We start from the raw sequence: 18,097 nt of genomic DNA on the forward strand, positions 1-18,097 counted from the left end.
CAGCCTGTACACCCTATTCTCCCTTTCAGAGCAATCACAACATTAGACATTAACCACAGCACTGCTGCCATAACTCAAACCATGTTGGGAATACCTCTAATGAAGCTGCCTTCTTGCTGACTTTGACACACACAGAAAACAGTGCCATCGTTTTAGGGGCACAGCTTGTTTTGGAGTAAGAACAGCTAGCTTTAATACCAATCTTATGTAACTTACATGGCTCTAAAAAACCCGGATCCACCTAGAAAGTGTGAAGAATTGTTGCCAACTGGGTGGAATATTTAAGGGAATGTTCTACCAACATTGAGAAAGAATTCCCAAAGAGGAGTTCCAGAGAGATTTTGTGCAATGACAATATCTTTGTAATGAATGTTGGGTTTCCTAGAGTTCTCCTTTAAAAATACATGTGTGTGACATAAACCACATATATAAGCACAAATGCATGCATATAACACACATTACACATAAAAAACATAACATAAACACATAATATACTGCATCACGATAGATATGAATATATGCCATGATATGCTGTATCAGTATCTACCTATGTCTCTCTATGTCTCTATCATCCATCTATGTGCCCTCTATTTCTTTCTTCCTTCCTTCCTTCCTTTCTTTTTTCTTTCTTTCTCTTTTTCTATCTACCTATCATCTATCTGTCTATCTGTCTGTCTGCCTGCCTGTCTGCCTGTCTCTCTATCTGTCTGTCTATCTATCTATATACCTCTCTATCTCTCTACCCACCTACCTACCTATCTATTTAGACTTCAAATGTATTGAAGTTCCCTCAATGCTGCTCTGCCTGCTGTATCATCACCTTCAGGCAACCGGCATGGAGAGTTTCAAAGAACTGAACATAAAAAACTCCCAAACCAACCTGTATTTGGCTTAAATTGATAATAAAGTATGATAGAGAGAGGGTGGATGTGAGTAGACCTTACAGAACCAGGAAGTGAATCTTGTACAGGCAGTGCTGGTGGGTAGAAGGGTTACTGAGTTTGAAGTCAAGAGAGATTTGGGTATAAATCTCACTATTGATACTTTCTAGCTGTGTGAGCTTGGACAAGTCATTCATACTTTTAGAATCTTGGTTTCTTCTTCTGTAAAATGGGGATAACAGGGCCTCAAGTACCTGCCTCATAAGGCTGTTAGGAGGATCAACTGAGATAATGTTTGAAAAGTGCTTTGTAAATCTTAAGGCCTCTTCAAAAGGGAGAGGTGGGTCAGGAAGAACACCACCAAAATCTAACAAATCTTTAGAGACTTGACAGAAGGATAGGGGAGGAAGGAAGGGGGAGGATAAGGAAGAAGAGGGAGAGGGTATTGGTAGGAGAGGACCCTAAGAGGTGAAGAAGGGACAGTAAAACATATAAGACCTCAACAAATATGGAATGGATGAAAGTTTATGAGTTAGTTGAATCAGGTACTGAAATCACTGAATGAAAATGTTGAAAAAATGAAAAAACTTCAGTCCTATTATTTTTGCAAATTATTCTAGAATTTTACATGGGATTCGTATAAGATGGAATTTTAAGGGAAACTCTCATACTCATCATCATCCCTTTAAGATATGGGATGTCCAGTACACTGACCTTGGTCCATCTTCTCCTAAGGAACCTAGGGTAAAAAATGATGGCATTTCCCGGGAGAGCTAAGGGACTCAAGACCCCTATCTATTTTCCAGCTCATTAGGTGATGCTCCGGAAAGATAGCATTCCAATGACAGAGTTGTTACCTGGGAAGAGGCCATGCCAATATGGTAGAATTTTCCTCGTCCTCCCTGGGGAATGGCTCTGACAAAGAAAAACTTTCGGCCGTCTCTGGAGAAGATGGGCTCTTCATTCTGTAAGAGGCAAATACCCAGATGAACAAGGTAGCACATTTTACTTTGAAGCAACTGGAGAGAAAAAACACTTCCCTTCCGCCATCCCCTAATTGTAACTAGATTCATATTTAGCAATATCTTTAATGAAAGATGGAATCAGCTTCAGGGAAGGCCTAACATGCAAGGAAGAACAAACGCTGAGGTCTTTGCTTTTAATATGTGTTAGGACCATTCCTACATCATAGGATCCCAGAATTACAGAACTGGAGTTGGATTAAATCTCCCAGGATATCTACTCTTGCTCCTTTATTTTAGAAATGAAGAAAGTGGGACCCAGAGCCGTTAAGTGTTCTGCATGTGATCACAAACACAGTAAGTGAGTCAGAGGGGGTATGTGAACAAAGTTTTCAGACTACAGAGCCGGTGCTCTTCTCACTGGACTCTACAGTTTACTCGGGGTGAGGGAGGAGGAGTGGAAACGGAACCTTCATGTGATACAGTACAAGCGAGGTCAACTCTAAAGGCCTTCCAGAGGCAGCACAGAACAGGAGATAAAGTGCTGGCCTTGGAGTCAGGAAGACCTGAGTTCAAATCTGACCAGACTCTTAATGTGACATAATCCCAGGCAAGTCACTTATTTTGAGACTCAACTTCAACATCTGCAAAATGAAGATAATAACACCTATCTCCCAGGGCTGATGTGAAGGGTAAATGAGATAATAAAGAACTTGCTGTTGAGTTTGTTGAGTCATTTTGGAGTAGTGTCTGATTCTTCATGGTGCCATTTGGGGTTTTCTTGGCAAAGATACTGCAGTGGCTTGCCATTTCCTTCTCTAGCTCATTTTACAAATGAGGAAACTGAGGCAAACAGAGTTAGGTGACTTGCTTAGGGTCACAGAGGTTACTTAGTGTCTGAGGCCAGATTTGAACTCAGGAAGATCTTCCTGACTCCAGGTCTGGCACTCAATCTATTATGCCACCTAGCTTCCCAGAACACACACACACACAACATGGTATGTATGTGTGTGTGTGTATACATAAACATATACATGCATGCATATGTGTGTATATATTACATAAAACTTTATGTGTATATGTGTGTATGCAACATATACATACACATATATAACCTGGCAAACCTGAAAGCAGTATATGAATGTGAGCTAGTTTTATTCTTCAATTTAGAAGCTATTTATAAAGAAAAAGGAACAATTATATTGTGTTTGCCGGGCTCAGCAGAGATAGTATTAACTTGGCCCTTTACAAAGCATGGTACCATGACTTCAGTCTTGTAAAACTGTCCATCATATCCCAAAGTGTGCCGCAAAATCTGCCCAGTTGCACTATCCTGGGAAAATCAGAAGCCTAGATTGATCTAAATGCCAAGATTTATCACAGGATAGTAGATTTAGAACTCTGAAGGAGATTAGGAAGGACTTAATCCAAACCTCTCTCTCTCTTCTTTTTTTAAACTACTGATGAAATTAAAGAATAATTCGATGATTTAGTCAAGATCACAGAGAATAGCAGAGTTGGCACTTGGACCCAGGTCCTCTGATTCCAGATTTGGTGTTCTTTCTGCTACTTTTCACTGTCTATTTTCACACTGTCTATTTTCTATTTTCCCAATCTCTGTGGCACAGCAGACTTCTCAATAAGGAGGCTGCTAATCACCACTACTTCACAAATGAGGTGTATCACCTTAGTCATGGTTCTGGGTCTCAGTTTCTTCATTTGTAAAAAGAGGGTGGGTTGGCCTAGAGAGCTTCTATAGTCATTCCCATCTCTGCCTATGAAATGTTTAATACGCTCATCCTGAAATATACTCAAAACCAAGAAAAGAGGGGGAAAAGAAAGATATTTTCTTAAATGTTGTCAGATGCAACACAGGTTTGCTCAAGGACACAAGGGATTGTCTTTTTCTCCTTTTTATCATTGGAAAAAAGAATCATGGTTTCTTAAAAAAAACAAACAAAAACCTTTGTTGTTTGAGTCATGCTTTCCTGTATCTACTGTCCCTTTTCTTTAAAAGCTCAGCAGTGCTGTTTGTTTGCTTTTCTCTCCAAAGGGAATGGTAAAAGGGCTAATTTAAAGTGAATGTCTGAAAAGTGGTAACTGCCAACACTGATTGCATGGTCCCCCCAAAAATTAGTAGCCCATTTCTCTGCATGCTGTTGATTCTCTCTCTTTACTTGGTGAAAGCAACCTCTTGGTTTCTATGAAACTTGACTTTAAAAATTCCTATTGGTGAACACCAATTAGTTGAATGTCTAATTCTATAAGATCTGAGTGAACAGGACTGAAACCATGTGATAAAAAGCAAAGTCAGCTGGCTAGTGGCCAATTGATTTCTCTGCAGCAAATGAACATGTGCATATGAAATGTGCTAAAATTATATGGTAACGTGATGAAAATGGCATTTAATTTTCATGAACACAGAAGACAAACTGAAAACTCTAATCTGCAGACTTTTTAAAAATATTTTTTGTTGGAAATAGAGAATTAAAATGTGAGAGAATGGAAAAAAAATCAACAATTAATTTGGCATTTAAAACATATTTCTATTTTCCAGCTAGGAGTCAGGAGTAGCAATATCCCTTTAGTGTCATGGAAAAAAATAGATTTTGCTCAGAAAAAAACAATCTTCTTTGTAAAAAATAGCAAATAAGTGATTCAGGGAGTATTTTTTATAACCGCAGGTTAATCTTATTTTGATGGAGAATAAGTTTACATCTGTGATGTAAATATACAAGATTAAGTAAGGTATAATAGAAAAAAACGCTGAATTGGGAGTCAGAAGACTGATTTAAAATCTAACTTTGCTCTTTATTTGTAAGTTTCTTACCTCTGTGGGCCTCCATTTTCTCATTTGTAAAATGAGGGGATTGAGCCAGATGATTGATAAGATTCTCTGCATATCATATCTATGATCTTATGAACTTGAAAAAACTGGATCAACTTTTTTTTTTCAGTAACTTGCTAGTGATCTTGCACAAAGTCACAAACAACTTGTTTCTAAGCAGGCCAGGGAAAAAGGTTAGACTTTGTATGTATGTATGTATGTGTATGTTCCCCACCAAATGCTAGTAGGACTGAACCTATGAGGGATGTTGCATTTCCAGCCAAGGAGAGAAAGGAGACAGAAGCAAACAACAATAACAAGAAAGTTTTTTTTAAAAAGGCTTAAAATTTCTGACAAAAAAGAAAAAGCATAATGGAATGCTAAAATAAAATGACAGGTCTTGCCATGTATGCCAAGGGACAAAAAAAACCAAACCCCGCCCCCCCTCCCCCTTCCTCCCGCCAAAAAACAACTGAGCTTGGTTTAGAGCAGAATAGCGTTAAGGCAGAGCTCTCCAACCTTTTTCTGATGAAGAAATTCTTTTAATCTTTATTTAGACTTATGACTGCCAATGGGGCTAGAAATGGGGAGGGTGACTGCTGTGAGAATGGCTGACATGCAAGTTTCTGATGAGTTTCTGGATGGCTGCTCATCTAGCTTCCCTCCCTATTGATAAGGATATATAAGTGTCAATTAGATATGTTCTTTCTCTTCCCTTTAGGAAGCCTACCATACTGGACTTGGAGATCAGCCAGATAAATCTCCCAGAAATATGTATAGGTCCTAGTGTGCTGGCTGGAGAGTATGATAAGGCTTCTCCATTTAAATAGCAATCTGAAAATTCAGGGCTGGGGAGTCTTAACACTGCAGTTGCCATTAGCTAGCAAGACACCTAATATTGCCTGGTCTCAGTGTCCTTACCTCTAAAACAAAGGGGTTTGCTGTGAAGAAGGGCCAATCAAGTACCTTTCAACTCCTGTTTCCTGTTCTTGATATTCTATCTCCTAACTCGGAGCATTCTTTGTTATGAGCCTCCCCTCTATATCTAAAATGTACTGTCTCATCAATTCTACTTTTTGGAATTCTTATCTTCCTTCAAAGGCCAGCTTAGCTGCTAACTCTTCTGTCAAGCCTTCCATGATCTGCCCTCTTCCCAGATGTCAGTGCTTTAAAAATTACCTTTAATTTTCTTAACATGTATATATGTTATATATCCCGCTAAGTAGGCAGGTGGTGCAGTGCGCAGAGTGCTAAGTGTGGAGTCAAGAAAACTTGATTCAAATGTAGCCTCAGACATTTCCTAGCTGTGTGAACCTTGGCAAGTCATTCAACCTGCGTATGCCTCAGTTTTCTCAACTGTAAACTGGGCTAATAACAGCACCTACCTCTCAGTGTGGTTGTTGTGATGATTGAATGAGATTGGCAGGAGGCTTTGTACATTAGTAGGTGCTTAATAATGCTTATTTCCTTTCTTCCCTTTTTCCTTCCTCCCATCTTTACTCCAATCCCCCAAGTTGTGAGTCCTTCTAAAATTTTGTTTTACTTACATGTGTACATGTTTTATTTCTACTAGGAAGGTAGGTGGGGAAATGGGGTGAAAATCTGACCTCAGGTACTCAACTGTATGACCCTGGGCAAGTAGCTTAACTTCTGTTTGCCTCAGTTCTTTCATATGTAAAATGGGGATTATAATATCACCAAGCAAGTGTTTAATAAATATTTGTTAAATGAATAGGAAGGCTGAATTCAAATTTAACAACAGACTCCTCCTCTTAGTTCAGTTCAAATTAGCAGGGTTAAGAGTGGCTCATCACTGCAGGACAGTCCACAAAAAAGAGAATTCTTTTTTTTAGCTACAACTCATTAAACTGTCTACTAAGAAATGGAAGGCAATTGATCTATGTCAGTCAAAGGAATATGCACACTGATGCAATCAGAGGTCCTTGAAGATTATATACTGAACTATGAGTCGGCTGGTATGACCTAATCAAGTCCACAGAATGATCTTAGAGGAAAAAAAACCCAAAGAAGCAAATGATCTCATGTCTCCCAGGGCTTTATGTCTTTTAGACTTTATTCCCTAAGCACTCCAGGCCCATGATCTCTGTTAGGTTACACTGCTATCTCAAGTTATTTCTCAGTTAGAGATGGACAGATGAGGGGGTGCTCATGGAACAGCTTCCTCATCTATCTTTCTTTCTATCTCTCCATCTCTCTACCTTTTTGAGGGATGGGACAAGTGGAATATGGAAGAGTCTGATGTATAGGGAATGGAAAAGAAATCTCATCCATGAAAAAGTTTTAGAGAGCCTTGATATTTCAGAAATTTTCTGCTATTTTGGTCCACACTTGGCAAGTTTCTATAGCTCCATCAGTGTGATGTATTAGAAATTGCAAGTCCCAACTCAAATAATATTCCTAAGACTTTAAGCAAGTCACTTCAACTCATTAGAGCTCAACCAACATTTAGCCAGAGAGCTTAGAGTCAGAGGGTCTGGGTTCAAATCTTGAATCTTACCTTCATGAACTTGGGCAAGTCATAACATATTTGAGCCTCACTTTCCTCACCTATAAAATGAATGGATTGGACTAGACAAGCTTCAAGGCCCCTTCTAACTCTATATCTATGACATGATGGCTTTGGCCTCATACCAACTGCTCAGGCAATATCAATCTCTGGGGATGTACGGCTCTTAATATCTGGTTTCTGTATTAAAAATGGTGAATAGTACAAAGATAGTTACCTGTCTGTGCAACCAAGCTTCACTTTCATCCTCGTGTTTCTGAAATAAAAGAAGAGAATTAGAAAAGGGATTTTTACACGTATTGTATCTGTGCTTTTCAAGGCAGAAAGCAATTTGCCTGCATCTAAATAGCAGCTGCACAAGAACAGAAGAACCGCTGAGCCATGCAAGGTGAGCAGGTAAGCTCAGGGCAGCCTCCTTCTCTTCCTTTGTGGCTTTGGGCTAAATACATGTATCATTGTACTGGGAGGTCTGTCTCCTACCCTAGCAACAAAGAGAAACCCACTGCTTCCACAGAGGTGGCCTTTTACCATTGACGTGCATCATTTTGCAGACATGCTCAGAAATCCATTCCTTTTCCTTTAAGGCAACTGTAAAATGTTATCATTTTAGTAATGGACAAGATAGCTTGTGGGGAGCCTTCAGCCCAATCTCTACTTCAGGTGTCCCTGCATTTATAGTCAGAGGCCCCAGCTTCTTACATTTTTAGGGCTAGGAAGAAGTCAAATTTTGGAAGATGACCTGAAAAAACATCTGGACAAATACATCAGATAGCCAAACAGATGCACCTACTATGGCATGAGACAACATCATTAACAAAGCTCAAGGGTTTGTTCCTGATGCTAATTTGACTATTAGAAACCCCAGTGGAGGCCTTCCAGAGACAAGGGGGACTATGTCTAAAGTTGATTATTCTGACCTGATTATTTTTATGAAATCTGAAAACATAACATGAGAGAAAGACTCAGGTATCTGGAAGATCTTATTTATCTTATTTTTTGGCCCAAAGATAAGAACAGAAGACCAAGAAACCCAAATGGCATGTGGAAAAACATGACAAGATGAGATGAAATGGCTGTTCTGCAGTTGCCTCTGGGGTACTCTATCCCACCTGGGATTCTGTCATTGGGTACCAGTTGTGAAACAGATTGACTCAATTTTCTTTTCCCAAGTTGGTTTCTTTTTCTTAGAAACAACTTACAGTCCTCTTCTAATAAGGAAAATAATCTTATATCTCCTTACCTTAGTTCCCTAATGTCTCCTTTATCTTTCCCATGGCTAGCATTTACAGAATCCTTGACATATAGCCACTTTTCAGACCTTTCCATTCTTCAAGTTTAAGGGTAGTAAGGTTCAATGGTATTTATAAGGAGGTAGGTCATTTGGAGTAAGAGAGTTGTATCTTGCTAGTGGTTTCCACTCAAGCTGGTTGTCAAGGCTAGTCATCCTCTTGGAGTTAGTAAACAGAACCCAGGAGTGATGGCTAAGAGAACTGTTGACTAGGGTTTCCTTCAGTTCTAACCATTTCTAAGAGAACTGTTCCAGGGCTGCTGATTTTTACCAAATTACCCCATATATCTTTGTAATAAAAGCCTTCTCACTACTAACTATCAATGGTCCAATGTATTATCCCTCCTGGGAACTTTTACTAATGACTTTACCGTTAATTTGAGAGCTAAGATACTTGTACAATGATGTATAATAAAAAATTGTGTCATTAGAGGAAGGTCCAAAGCTATGTCCAGGGATGATCAAGCCACAGTGCCTGCATCATTTACTTGATCTACTTTAATAATTCCCCACCATGGATAGCTCCTACTTTAATTTCTCTCCTTCATATACCCTTTTTCCTTCTCCTCTACATCTGCCTAATAGCGCCCATGGCAATTTCTTAGCCTTGTTGGTGACTCTCATGGATTTACCTATCCAGTGACAGTCTGGTTCTAAGAACTATTCTGATTTTAAATTTCTTTGATATAAACCTTATGATCATATACAACTCTTAAGCCCATTTACAAGGTGGGATAACCAGTAGAGATCCTTCTTTTGTGCTACCTTTTGAAAGGACACTGACCAATTGATTCACTTGAATGCCTAGGTCAAAATGACTCTGAGCATGGTTCTAATAAGCTGCCCATGGCAAATGATCAATGCTGAACTAGTCTTATTACCTTTGTGCAGACTCCAGTGGTGGCATCACAGAGTGTGAGGATAGATACATTCTGGGCTCGGTTGAGCCAATTCACTGCTACTTTGGTACTCGTTGCCCACTTCACCATGGTTATATAATAGTCCCTGAAAGCATAAAAATTCTCAGAGTTAATGGGAATGAATGCATCCATTGCTGCATAGAAAACAGTCACAGTGTAGCTTTGGCCAGCAGATCTAAAAACCAGAGAATGATATTGACCCTCAGGTGGATTCTGACATATAAGATTCTTGTTGCAATGCTAAACACATTTATTACTTTATTGCTTTGATGTGTGATTGGGCTATTTGTATGTCTGAAAATATCTTTAATTTGTTGATGTGATGCTCTTTAGAGTTACCCAGAGATAACCAATGCTTGTTGAAAGAAGGAGGCAAATGTGCAAGTTCCTTCAAGTCTTCTGTAAACAGTTCAATTGAAAGGGGGACAAATATAACAAACTTTTTGAGTAATATGCTTCTACCTGATTTGTTCTGCTTACTTGGTTTTCCCATAATAGACAATGAGTGCACTTGATGAGAGCCCTGGTATTGAGAAGCAATGAGAGAGGAAGGCCAGATACTATAAGAGATCAGAGAAAGCTTAGAGCAAATTCAGGCTTGGATAAAACAAGAGACTATTTTAAACATAAAAAAAAAAAAAAAACATAAAAAAGTTTCTAGACTAAGGAAGCCCTGTTCTCTTGCTTCTTGCTAATCAATCAACTTCTAAGCATTTACTGGGCACCTAATCTGTGTCAGGCACTATCCTGGGTGCTGGGAGCCAAAAGGGGAAAATAGTTCTTTTCTCTCAAGAACTTATGTCCTATGGGACACACAACAGGAACGGAGAAACAATCCACATTATAGACAAAGTAAATAGCAGATAATTTAGTTGTAAAGCACTGGTAATTGGGAGAATCAGGAGAGATGTTGCCCTAAAGCTGAGTGTTTAAGAAGACAAAGGATCCCAAGAGGCACAGGGGAAGGGGAAACCCATTCTAAGTATAGGGATAACCTTTAGGACATCTGTTATTTCCTTTGCTTTCCAGTTAGTGAACAATGTCAGAAAGACTAAGGAAGTGTCTATCATAGAGTTCACAGAAGTAGTAACATTTAAATTTGGAGTTGAGAATTCTGAGAAGAAAAACCAGGAAGATAACAATCCTGGGAGAGACCCACAATGTAGAGAGAAAAGAGACAAGAGGTTCTGTGTGTGACGGGAGGGACTTTAAGGAAACAGTTATAACAGTCCTGAGTATGGCAATAAAAATACATATGTTAACAGGGCTTTGACATATGCCCAGGTTACTTAAGATGGAGGCATCCATATGGGAGATGCTAGGAATTTGCTTCTGGGAGAAGGAATTCTGTATTTGCCTACCACGCAGATGTGAATGGCTTGTTTCTACTTGCTATGTAGCCAGAACTGGCTGCATCTTTAAAGTCACCCTCACTCTTTCCAGTGACATCCAGAGGTGAAGGACTTATTCATTCATAGCATTGACATTATGCATTAAACTGGGTGGGGGAAGAGCTACCTTTCCTTTTCCCTTAGGCCCTATGTCTCTGAGAAACTACTTTGGGGTTTTGCTCAGATCTGACCGATTTTCTTCCTTCCCTACCTCACTTTGCAGCTGTTGGCTATTGCTTATTCTGGAGGTACCATCTGCTTCCCCTGTTAAGGAGATTGATGATGCCTTAATATCCTTCCCTTGTTTCTCCTACCTTCCCTTTGTATGTTCCCTTGGGCATCACCAATGAAATCTTTTGACTTTTTCCCTTAAAGTCTCAAATTAAAGGGCTTTCAGTACTGACTGGTTCTTCTGCAAATCTCCCTTTGAAGTCCCAGCAATCATTCCCTTCAGCTATCATTGATGATAGGACAGTGTCATTTATTTCAAAGGAGAAAAGTTTAGTGAAAACAATGAAAAAGAAATAAAAGAAATTATCAGGAACTATTTCATTCATCTGTATAGAACTGAACATTTAAATGAAATGTATGCATATTTTAAAAAATTATCCAGAATAACAGAACAGGAAATAGAATATTTAGCTATTTTAGATAGAGATTTAGATATTAAATATCTAGATAACATAGTGAAATCATCTCTGCATTCTAGTCCCTGGTATACAACCAAACAGCTATGTGACCTTGGGCAAATTGCTTTCCTTCTCTATCAGGTTTCTCATCTGTTAAATATGGGGAGAAGTGTTAGTAATTTTGTTTGACTAAATTGTGTATAAGTATTCATGGCAAATATAACATGTGAAAATTTGATTTCTAAAATATATTTTAAAAACTCACAAAGGGAACTCCTTATTCATAATGGATAAATGATCAGAAGATCCATGCAAATATTTTTCAAATGAAGAAACAAATATTACTTGAAGGAATGCTCAACATTACTAATAAAGAGATATATATTAAAACAATTTTGAGGTACCACATCATACCTAGGAAATTAAAACAACTTAATAGCAATGAAAATAAATGCTAACAGGGTTATGAAGAAACAGGAACACTCATTCATTGCTGGTAGAATTGCAAACTTGTGGTATCTTTTTCTAAAATAATCTGGCAGTGTATAGTAAAAGTTACAAAAGCAATTCCTTTTTGACCCAATAATTTTATTACTGGAAAATGTACCATGAATGTGTTAAGAAAAACAATAAAAGACAGTTTTAGGTACAAAGATTTTAACAGCAGCATTATTTGTAATTATAAAATACTAGAGGCAGCTGAAATGTCCAGTAATAGAGAAATGGTCAAATACATTGTGGTACATTAATGTAATGGAATACTGAAAATACTGAATACTGAAAAAATGGAACAATGAAAATAAGACTAACAAGTAGAGAAATATAAAGGAATCTAGAATGAATATTATGAAATAATGCAAAGCAAAAAATAAACATAAAAATCAGAGCCAGAAGAACAAAGAACGAGTCATATAAGAACAACCATACAAGAGGAAAAAAGAACAAGAGGGAATGGACAAGGAATCTTGATGGAGATTTGAAAATCAATCAATCAACATAATAGCCTCAAAAGCTAGAATAAACAAAAAGCATTTTAAAGTGTTTGCTATGTGTAAGGCATTGTGTTTAGCATGGGGCTACAGATATTAAAAGAATCACCAGAAATTGTACAACGAAAGTAACTTATACGTAAATAGACACTAAGCAAGATCAATTAGTTGTGGGGATGCTTAATAATGCATTATTTAAAAGAGACACACTCTGGTTTTAACTTTCACACTAACTTATATAATTAAGTGTGAGCACCTATTTGCTTCATAATTTTCTTTCCCAGATTTTTTGCCTCCAAACATTAGTATTATTCTAACTTACATTTTTATAAGGCATACCCTATGCCAGGCATTATGCCAAGTGCTTTACAAATGTTATCTCATTTGATCCTCATAACAATCTTGGTAGGTAGGGGTAATTATTATTATCTTCATTTTAAAAATGAGTAAACTGAGGCAAACAGAGATTAAGTGACTTGCCAGTGTCACATGGCTCAGAAGTGTTGAGGCTAAATTTGAATTCAGGTCTTCTTAACTCCAAACTCAGGGATCTCTCCACTATAAGAGCTAGTTCCTAAGCAAGGAAAGTCTGGGTCTGACTAACTTCTTGATAACTGGTGGTTGTGGGATCCTAAGCAAGTCATTTTTTCCTTCAGATTGGAGTTCATAGAAATCAGAGCTCTACTTTCTATCCATAATAATAGCAATGATAAAAATACAAATCAAATAATAATACCTAACATTTCTATAATGCTTTAAGGTTTAAAGCTTCTGCTTTATAAAATAGTTTACAAGTTTTTCTTTTCAACAACCTTGGGAGGCATGGGCTATTGCTGTCCCTATTTTACAGAGGAAGAAACTGAGTCAAGCAGAAGTTAAGGAAACTGAGGCAGAATGAGACTGAAGGACTTGCTCAGGATCACAGCACTAGTAAGTATTTGAGGTAGAATTTGGATTCAGATCTTCCACATCTAAGTCTAGTATTCTCTCCACTATTCTGTTTAGTTGCCTAAGGTGTTATTTATTTCTCCCAGGTATCATAAGAGGCACACACTAACTTCTGAAGATATTATGAAGGTCAGTAGCTACTAAACTCTTCCACAAAGGGGGGCTTTGATGCTTCTATCAAAAACAGGGAACTGAGGCTGACCCAGTGCTGTTCTTTTTTTGTTTATTTGGAAAGATCAATATGGAATATGTATGCTTGGTCATGGTGGCTGCAAAAAAATATTATTTCAGGGTCTAAAAGGGTGACTTGCCAAACTATGTTGGTAATGGTTACTCTTTCAGTAAATAGATTTATAGATGTTTGTGACCTTGAGAGAAAAAATAACAAAGGAAAGAAAGAATTAGATCCTCTTTAAAGACTTCTTATTTTAATCTATTTCTGTCATTTCTTAATTAGGTATGCAGCAGTTCACAGGCCTAAAGGTAAAGAAGACACTGGCAGGTGTGACCGTGGGGTCCAAATTTAGATCCAGTTTGTAAACAAAGCTATGTCAAGAACAAAGCTAGCAATTCAAAATTCAGCCAGTCTAGAGTGCTGGAAAAGATGTCCTGAACTGAACCTGGGAGTTTAAAGTACAAAGACAAGAGAAGATCTTGGAACAAGGCTGGGAAAAACCTGAGGTGGGGAGGGAAGAGGAAATGCTGATGGGACAGGTGGGAAACATCCAACCAAGGAATCAGCTTGAGAAAACTCCTGAGACAGTTTATGATAGAAAATGAGAGAGCACTCCCCTTCCTCCTCACTAAGTATCCACTCATGCCCACAGCTATGGCGCTTAGCAGCACAAAGCTATGTCTGTTTCCATTCATTTGAAACATCCAGTCAGAATGTCCCCTTAATGGTTTTTTATGATGCCTTTTTGTCTGAATGACCCTCACGGAAACCAAACAACATTAAAACGACAATAATTCCCTTCCTGAGGGCAAGCATTGTCTCATTTTTTATATATGTATCCCCAAGACAGAGTACTGTGCCTAGAATATAGTAGGTGCTTAATAAATGCTTATTGATTAACTGATATTTCCTGGTCCCAATATTCTAATCTGTGTGTAAGAGATTCTATAGAGAAATCAGTAGATCAATACTTCTCTCCTCAGTAATAAAGTTCTTATGAATACCCTGTGAGCAAACCCCTCCAGGAAAGACCTCACCACTGTTTGCTTTTTTATGAAGGGTGTGTAAAAGGGTGTAAGCTGTGCCCATTAACAACATTTTTATGGTCATCATAACCATTTTATTATCTCTGTTTAAAGTGCTTGGCTGTGAAACATAAAACTGCAGTCTTAGGCCTTTTTCATTTCATTATAGTATCAGCAAGGACATCACCCTGGGTAGGTTTGGTATCTTTCACAGTTGCAAGAAAGTGTCTACACATAGTATGCCCTTCATAAAGTTGGTTGTGTTGCCTGCTTCACTGCTTTGCCTGCAGCTAACCCTAACTCACAAGGATATCTGAAACATGCAGATCATATGCTCAGGAAAGGCTGGAGAGCAGGTTTATACCTTTTAGAAAAGGTACATTAAGCTGAGTTTAGATGCCTTGATATTGATGGATGAGGTTAAAACAAATCTGGATATTTCTTAAAATTAAATGAAATAACTTGAAATTTGAAGAGTTTTAATTCAACTCGTTCTCTTTTGTCTCCGATAACAAGGACTCTGCTTCAAAATGGTAACCTCGTGTTTATCCCTCAGATCAATCCTTTTGAGCTTTAATAATTATGTTAAGACCAACATGTACTTTGAAAGCCCCCTAATAAACAATTTGAAATAATGATATATAGACAAATTTGCTTATAATTGTGCCTGATAGTTCATGTAAACAAAGGTAAGAGGAAAAAATGTGGGCTGCATTAAACTAACAAGTCACACAGGGCTTTAAAGACTATTCTCTACTCAGCTTCCCAAAGCATCCCCCTAATCAATAAACTCTGGAGACTCCTTCATACTCCTGTGACCAAATACCTAATCCTTCATATGGCTTTTAATGCCCTTCGTCATTTGGCCCCTTCCTATTTTTCCAATCTGTTTATACTTTACTCCAATGGTAGCTAGATAAAGCAACGAATACAGCATTGGGCCTGGAATCAGCAAGACTTGAGTTCAAATCTGCCCTGACATACTTACTAATTGTGTGACCCTGGGCAAGCCATTTAACCTCTGTTTCCTCAATTGTAAAATGGGGATAAAAGCAGCACTTACCTCCTAAGGTTGTTATGAGGATCAAATGAGGTATCTGTCAAGAGCTTAGCAATGCACCTAACAGAGAGCAGGCACTGATTAAATGCTTATCCCTTCTCCTCCATGCACTATATGATCTGGTGACACTGGTCTCCTTGCTACTCATTGAACAAGACATTTTCCAGATTCCACCTTTTATTGCCTCCCCTCTTCCCACTCCTCTCCCAGTGTTTGGAATACTTTCTATCCTCTTCTCAGCTTCCCTTTTGTTGTTTAATTGTTTCAGCTCCTCATTCGGGATTTTCGTGGCAGAGATACTGGAGTGGTTTGCCATTTCTCTCTTCAGTTCATTTTACAGAGCAGAAAAGTGAGGCAAACAGGGTTAAGTGACTTGCCCAGCGTCCTACAGCTATGAAATGTCTGAGGCCAGATTTGAACCCAGGTGGTTGTGACTCTAAGCCCAGGTGGTTATCCGTGGTACCACCTAGCTTGCCCAAGCTTCCTGTAAATCTCACCTGGATTTTCACCTTCTGCAAGAAGTCTTTCCCAGGCTCCTTTAACGCTAGTGCCTTCCCTGTGAAATTACCTCTTAATTACCCTAAGTGTGTCTCGTTGGCACATAGTTGTTGGCACATAATTGTTCATATGCTGTCTTCGGGAGAAGGGCAATTTCTCAAGGGCAGAGACTTTTTGCTCTTCTATTCCCAGCTCTTAGCATACCACCTGGCACACAGTAAGCATTTAATAAATGCACTATTGTTGTTAAATTATCATCCCATCATTATTACTACAAATCATTATTATTACAAATATCTCTTTAAAGGACTGGAGATTCAGTTTCATGTTCTCTTTGGGAGCCACATAAGTCAGGAGCATTTGGTACACACACCATTGGATGGAAAGTAAAAGAAGGTGTAGGGTTAAAGAATCCTGGGGCAGGTGGAGAAGATAGGGAAAAAATAATGGCTGGGAATGAGCGGCTTGGCATCCTGTTTGTCTGAAGGCCAAGGAGACAAGAGACATTCTCAGAACAGCTTAACAGCCTACAGTCTTGATGTCTGGCAGGTTCCTGTGCCAAACGATCAGGGTCACTCGGTACAGCCGAAGCTGTGTATGCTAATCCAGCTCTCTGGGATAAAGGACAAAATATGCTGCTCCTGTTTAGCAGGGACAGAAAATGAGACTAGGCCTGCATCCCAGGAGCCAGCTGCAGAGCTGAGAGCCTTGGGAAATGGGTGGTGAGAGTGCCTGATGCTTTATTTAACTCCTCCTTACTGACCTTGCATTCTGCCTTAAGACAATGTCCTTAGCTTCATTATGATCTCACATGATTTATTCTGGTTCGGGCAAGGGAGATTCATTGGGAATGAGCTATGGATTAAGATGGACAGTTGACCCTTGAGTATCATAGACCTGGAAGGGGAGACAGTGATGGAGGAGATAGGGGAATGGAGAAGGGGGTAAAGGGGAAGGGAGGGAGAAAGAAGGGAAGGAGAGTGAAGAAGAGAGAAGGGAAAGAAGAGGAGAGGAAGAGGAAGCTAGAAAGAAGGGGGGAGAGAGATATTAGGGCAGACAGAAGGAGGGAGAGAGAGAAAAAGGCAGACAGGAGGGACAGATAGAAACACTGAAAGACAGAGAGATAGATACACAGACAGAATGTGTGTGTGTGTGTGGGGGGGGGTGCAGTTCAGGAGGAATGAGAAAGGGAATCTAAGTTAGACATTAGGCAAAACTGAATTAAAGAGACATGGTCCATGATACTGAGGAGATCAGAAACACTGTCCTTGGTAGAAACAAATCATATTTATACACCAAGACAAATGCTGAGCAATACCTTCATTAAATGTCCTATAATAGTGCTTAGAAATGTTTGTTGGAGGAGTGATTGAAGAAATAATAAGTTAGTGAGAAACATTAGCACTGGTTATATAAAAAAAGAGGAAAGTACAATGTCTCTCACAGAGTACTACTGAGGGTGAGGAGAGATTGGGGTTTGGAGTCAGCGTGTCCAATTTGGATAGCATCAATCCAATCGTCCTGAGAACATTCTTCCAAATGGTTGCACTTTCAGCCTCCCTCTCCCCCATCCCATCTTCCCCAAAGCAGCCAGTCCTTTAGCAGTATACAGTCCTACCCACTTGGCAATTGTGACTCCCAGAGGAATCGTTTATTGTAGTAGAGACTAGGGGCCATAGTAAGCCACCTGTTGGGTTTTATCTCCTTCTTGTTCTATTTCTAATAAAGTTGCTTTCAGTGGAATGTGGACTATCAGCTGGCAAGGGCAGAGTTGGAATATCAAGGAACAAGATTCTCCCAGGATTCCAGGGTAGATACCCCAAGGCAGAAAGCAGAAAAACACATACTCCAAAGGATTTTCAAGGAGAGTTAACACAAGTCAGGAAAATACACCTTTATTGGTTCTTTTTCCTTTTTCCCCCCTGAAGGATGGGGAGAGAAAAGAGAAAATGAAAAAGGTCTAATTTAACGTGGGAG

The 18,097-nt window shown here is 38.9% G+C and overlaps 1 protein-coding gene across 3 annotated transcripts in view; it reads right to left on the bottom strand.

Moving 5' to 3' along the window:
• The window catches only part of DPP6 (dipeptidyl peptidase like 6), a 1,325,443-nt gene that overhangs the window by 138,767 nt on the left and 1,168,579 nt on the right, over positions 1-18,097 (bottom strand). For all 3 annotated transcript variants that reach the window (XM_072652136.1, XM_072652135.1, XM_072652137.1), the window contains exons 11-13: positions 9,367-9,490; positions 7,415-7,453; positions 1,739-1,846 (exon numbers count right to left, since the gene is read on the bottom strand). In XM_072652136.1, coding sequence (XP_072508237.1) covers positions 1,739-1,846; positions 7,415-7,453; positions 9,367-9,490 — 271 coding nt within the window. The remainder of the gene's footprint in view (positions 1-1,738; positions 1,847-7,414; positions 7,454-9,366; positions 9,491-18,097) is intronic.

The sequence above is a fragment of the Notamacropus eugenii genome, chromosome 3, assembly GCF_028372415.1.
Source record: "Notamacropus eugenii isolate mMacEug1 chromosome 3, mMacEug1.pri_v2, whole genome shotgun sequence".
Taxonomy (NCBI): Eukaryota; Metazoa; Chordata; class Mammalia; order Diprotodontia; family Macropodidae; genus Notamacropus; species Notamacropus eugenii.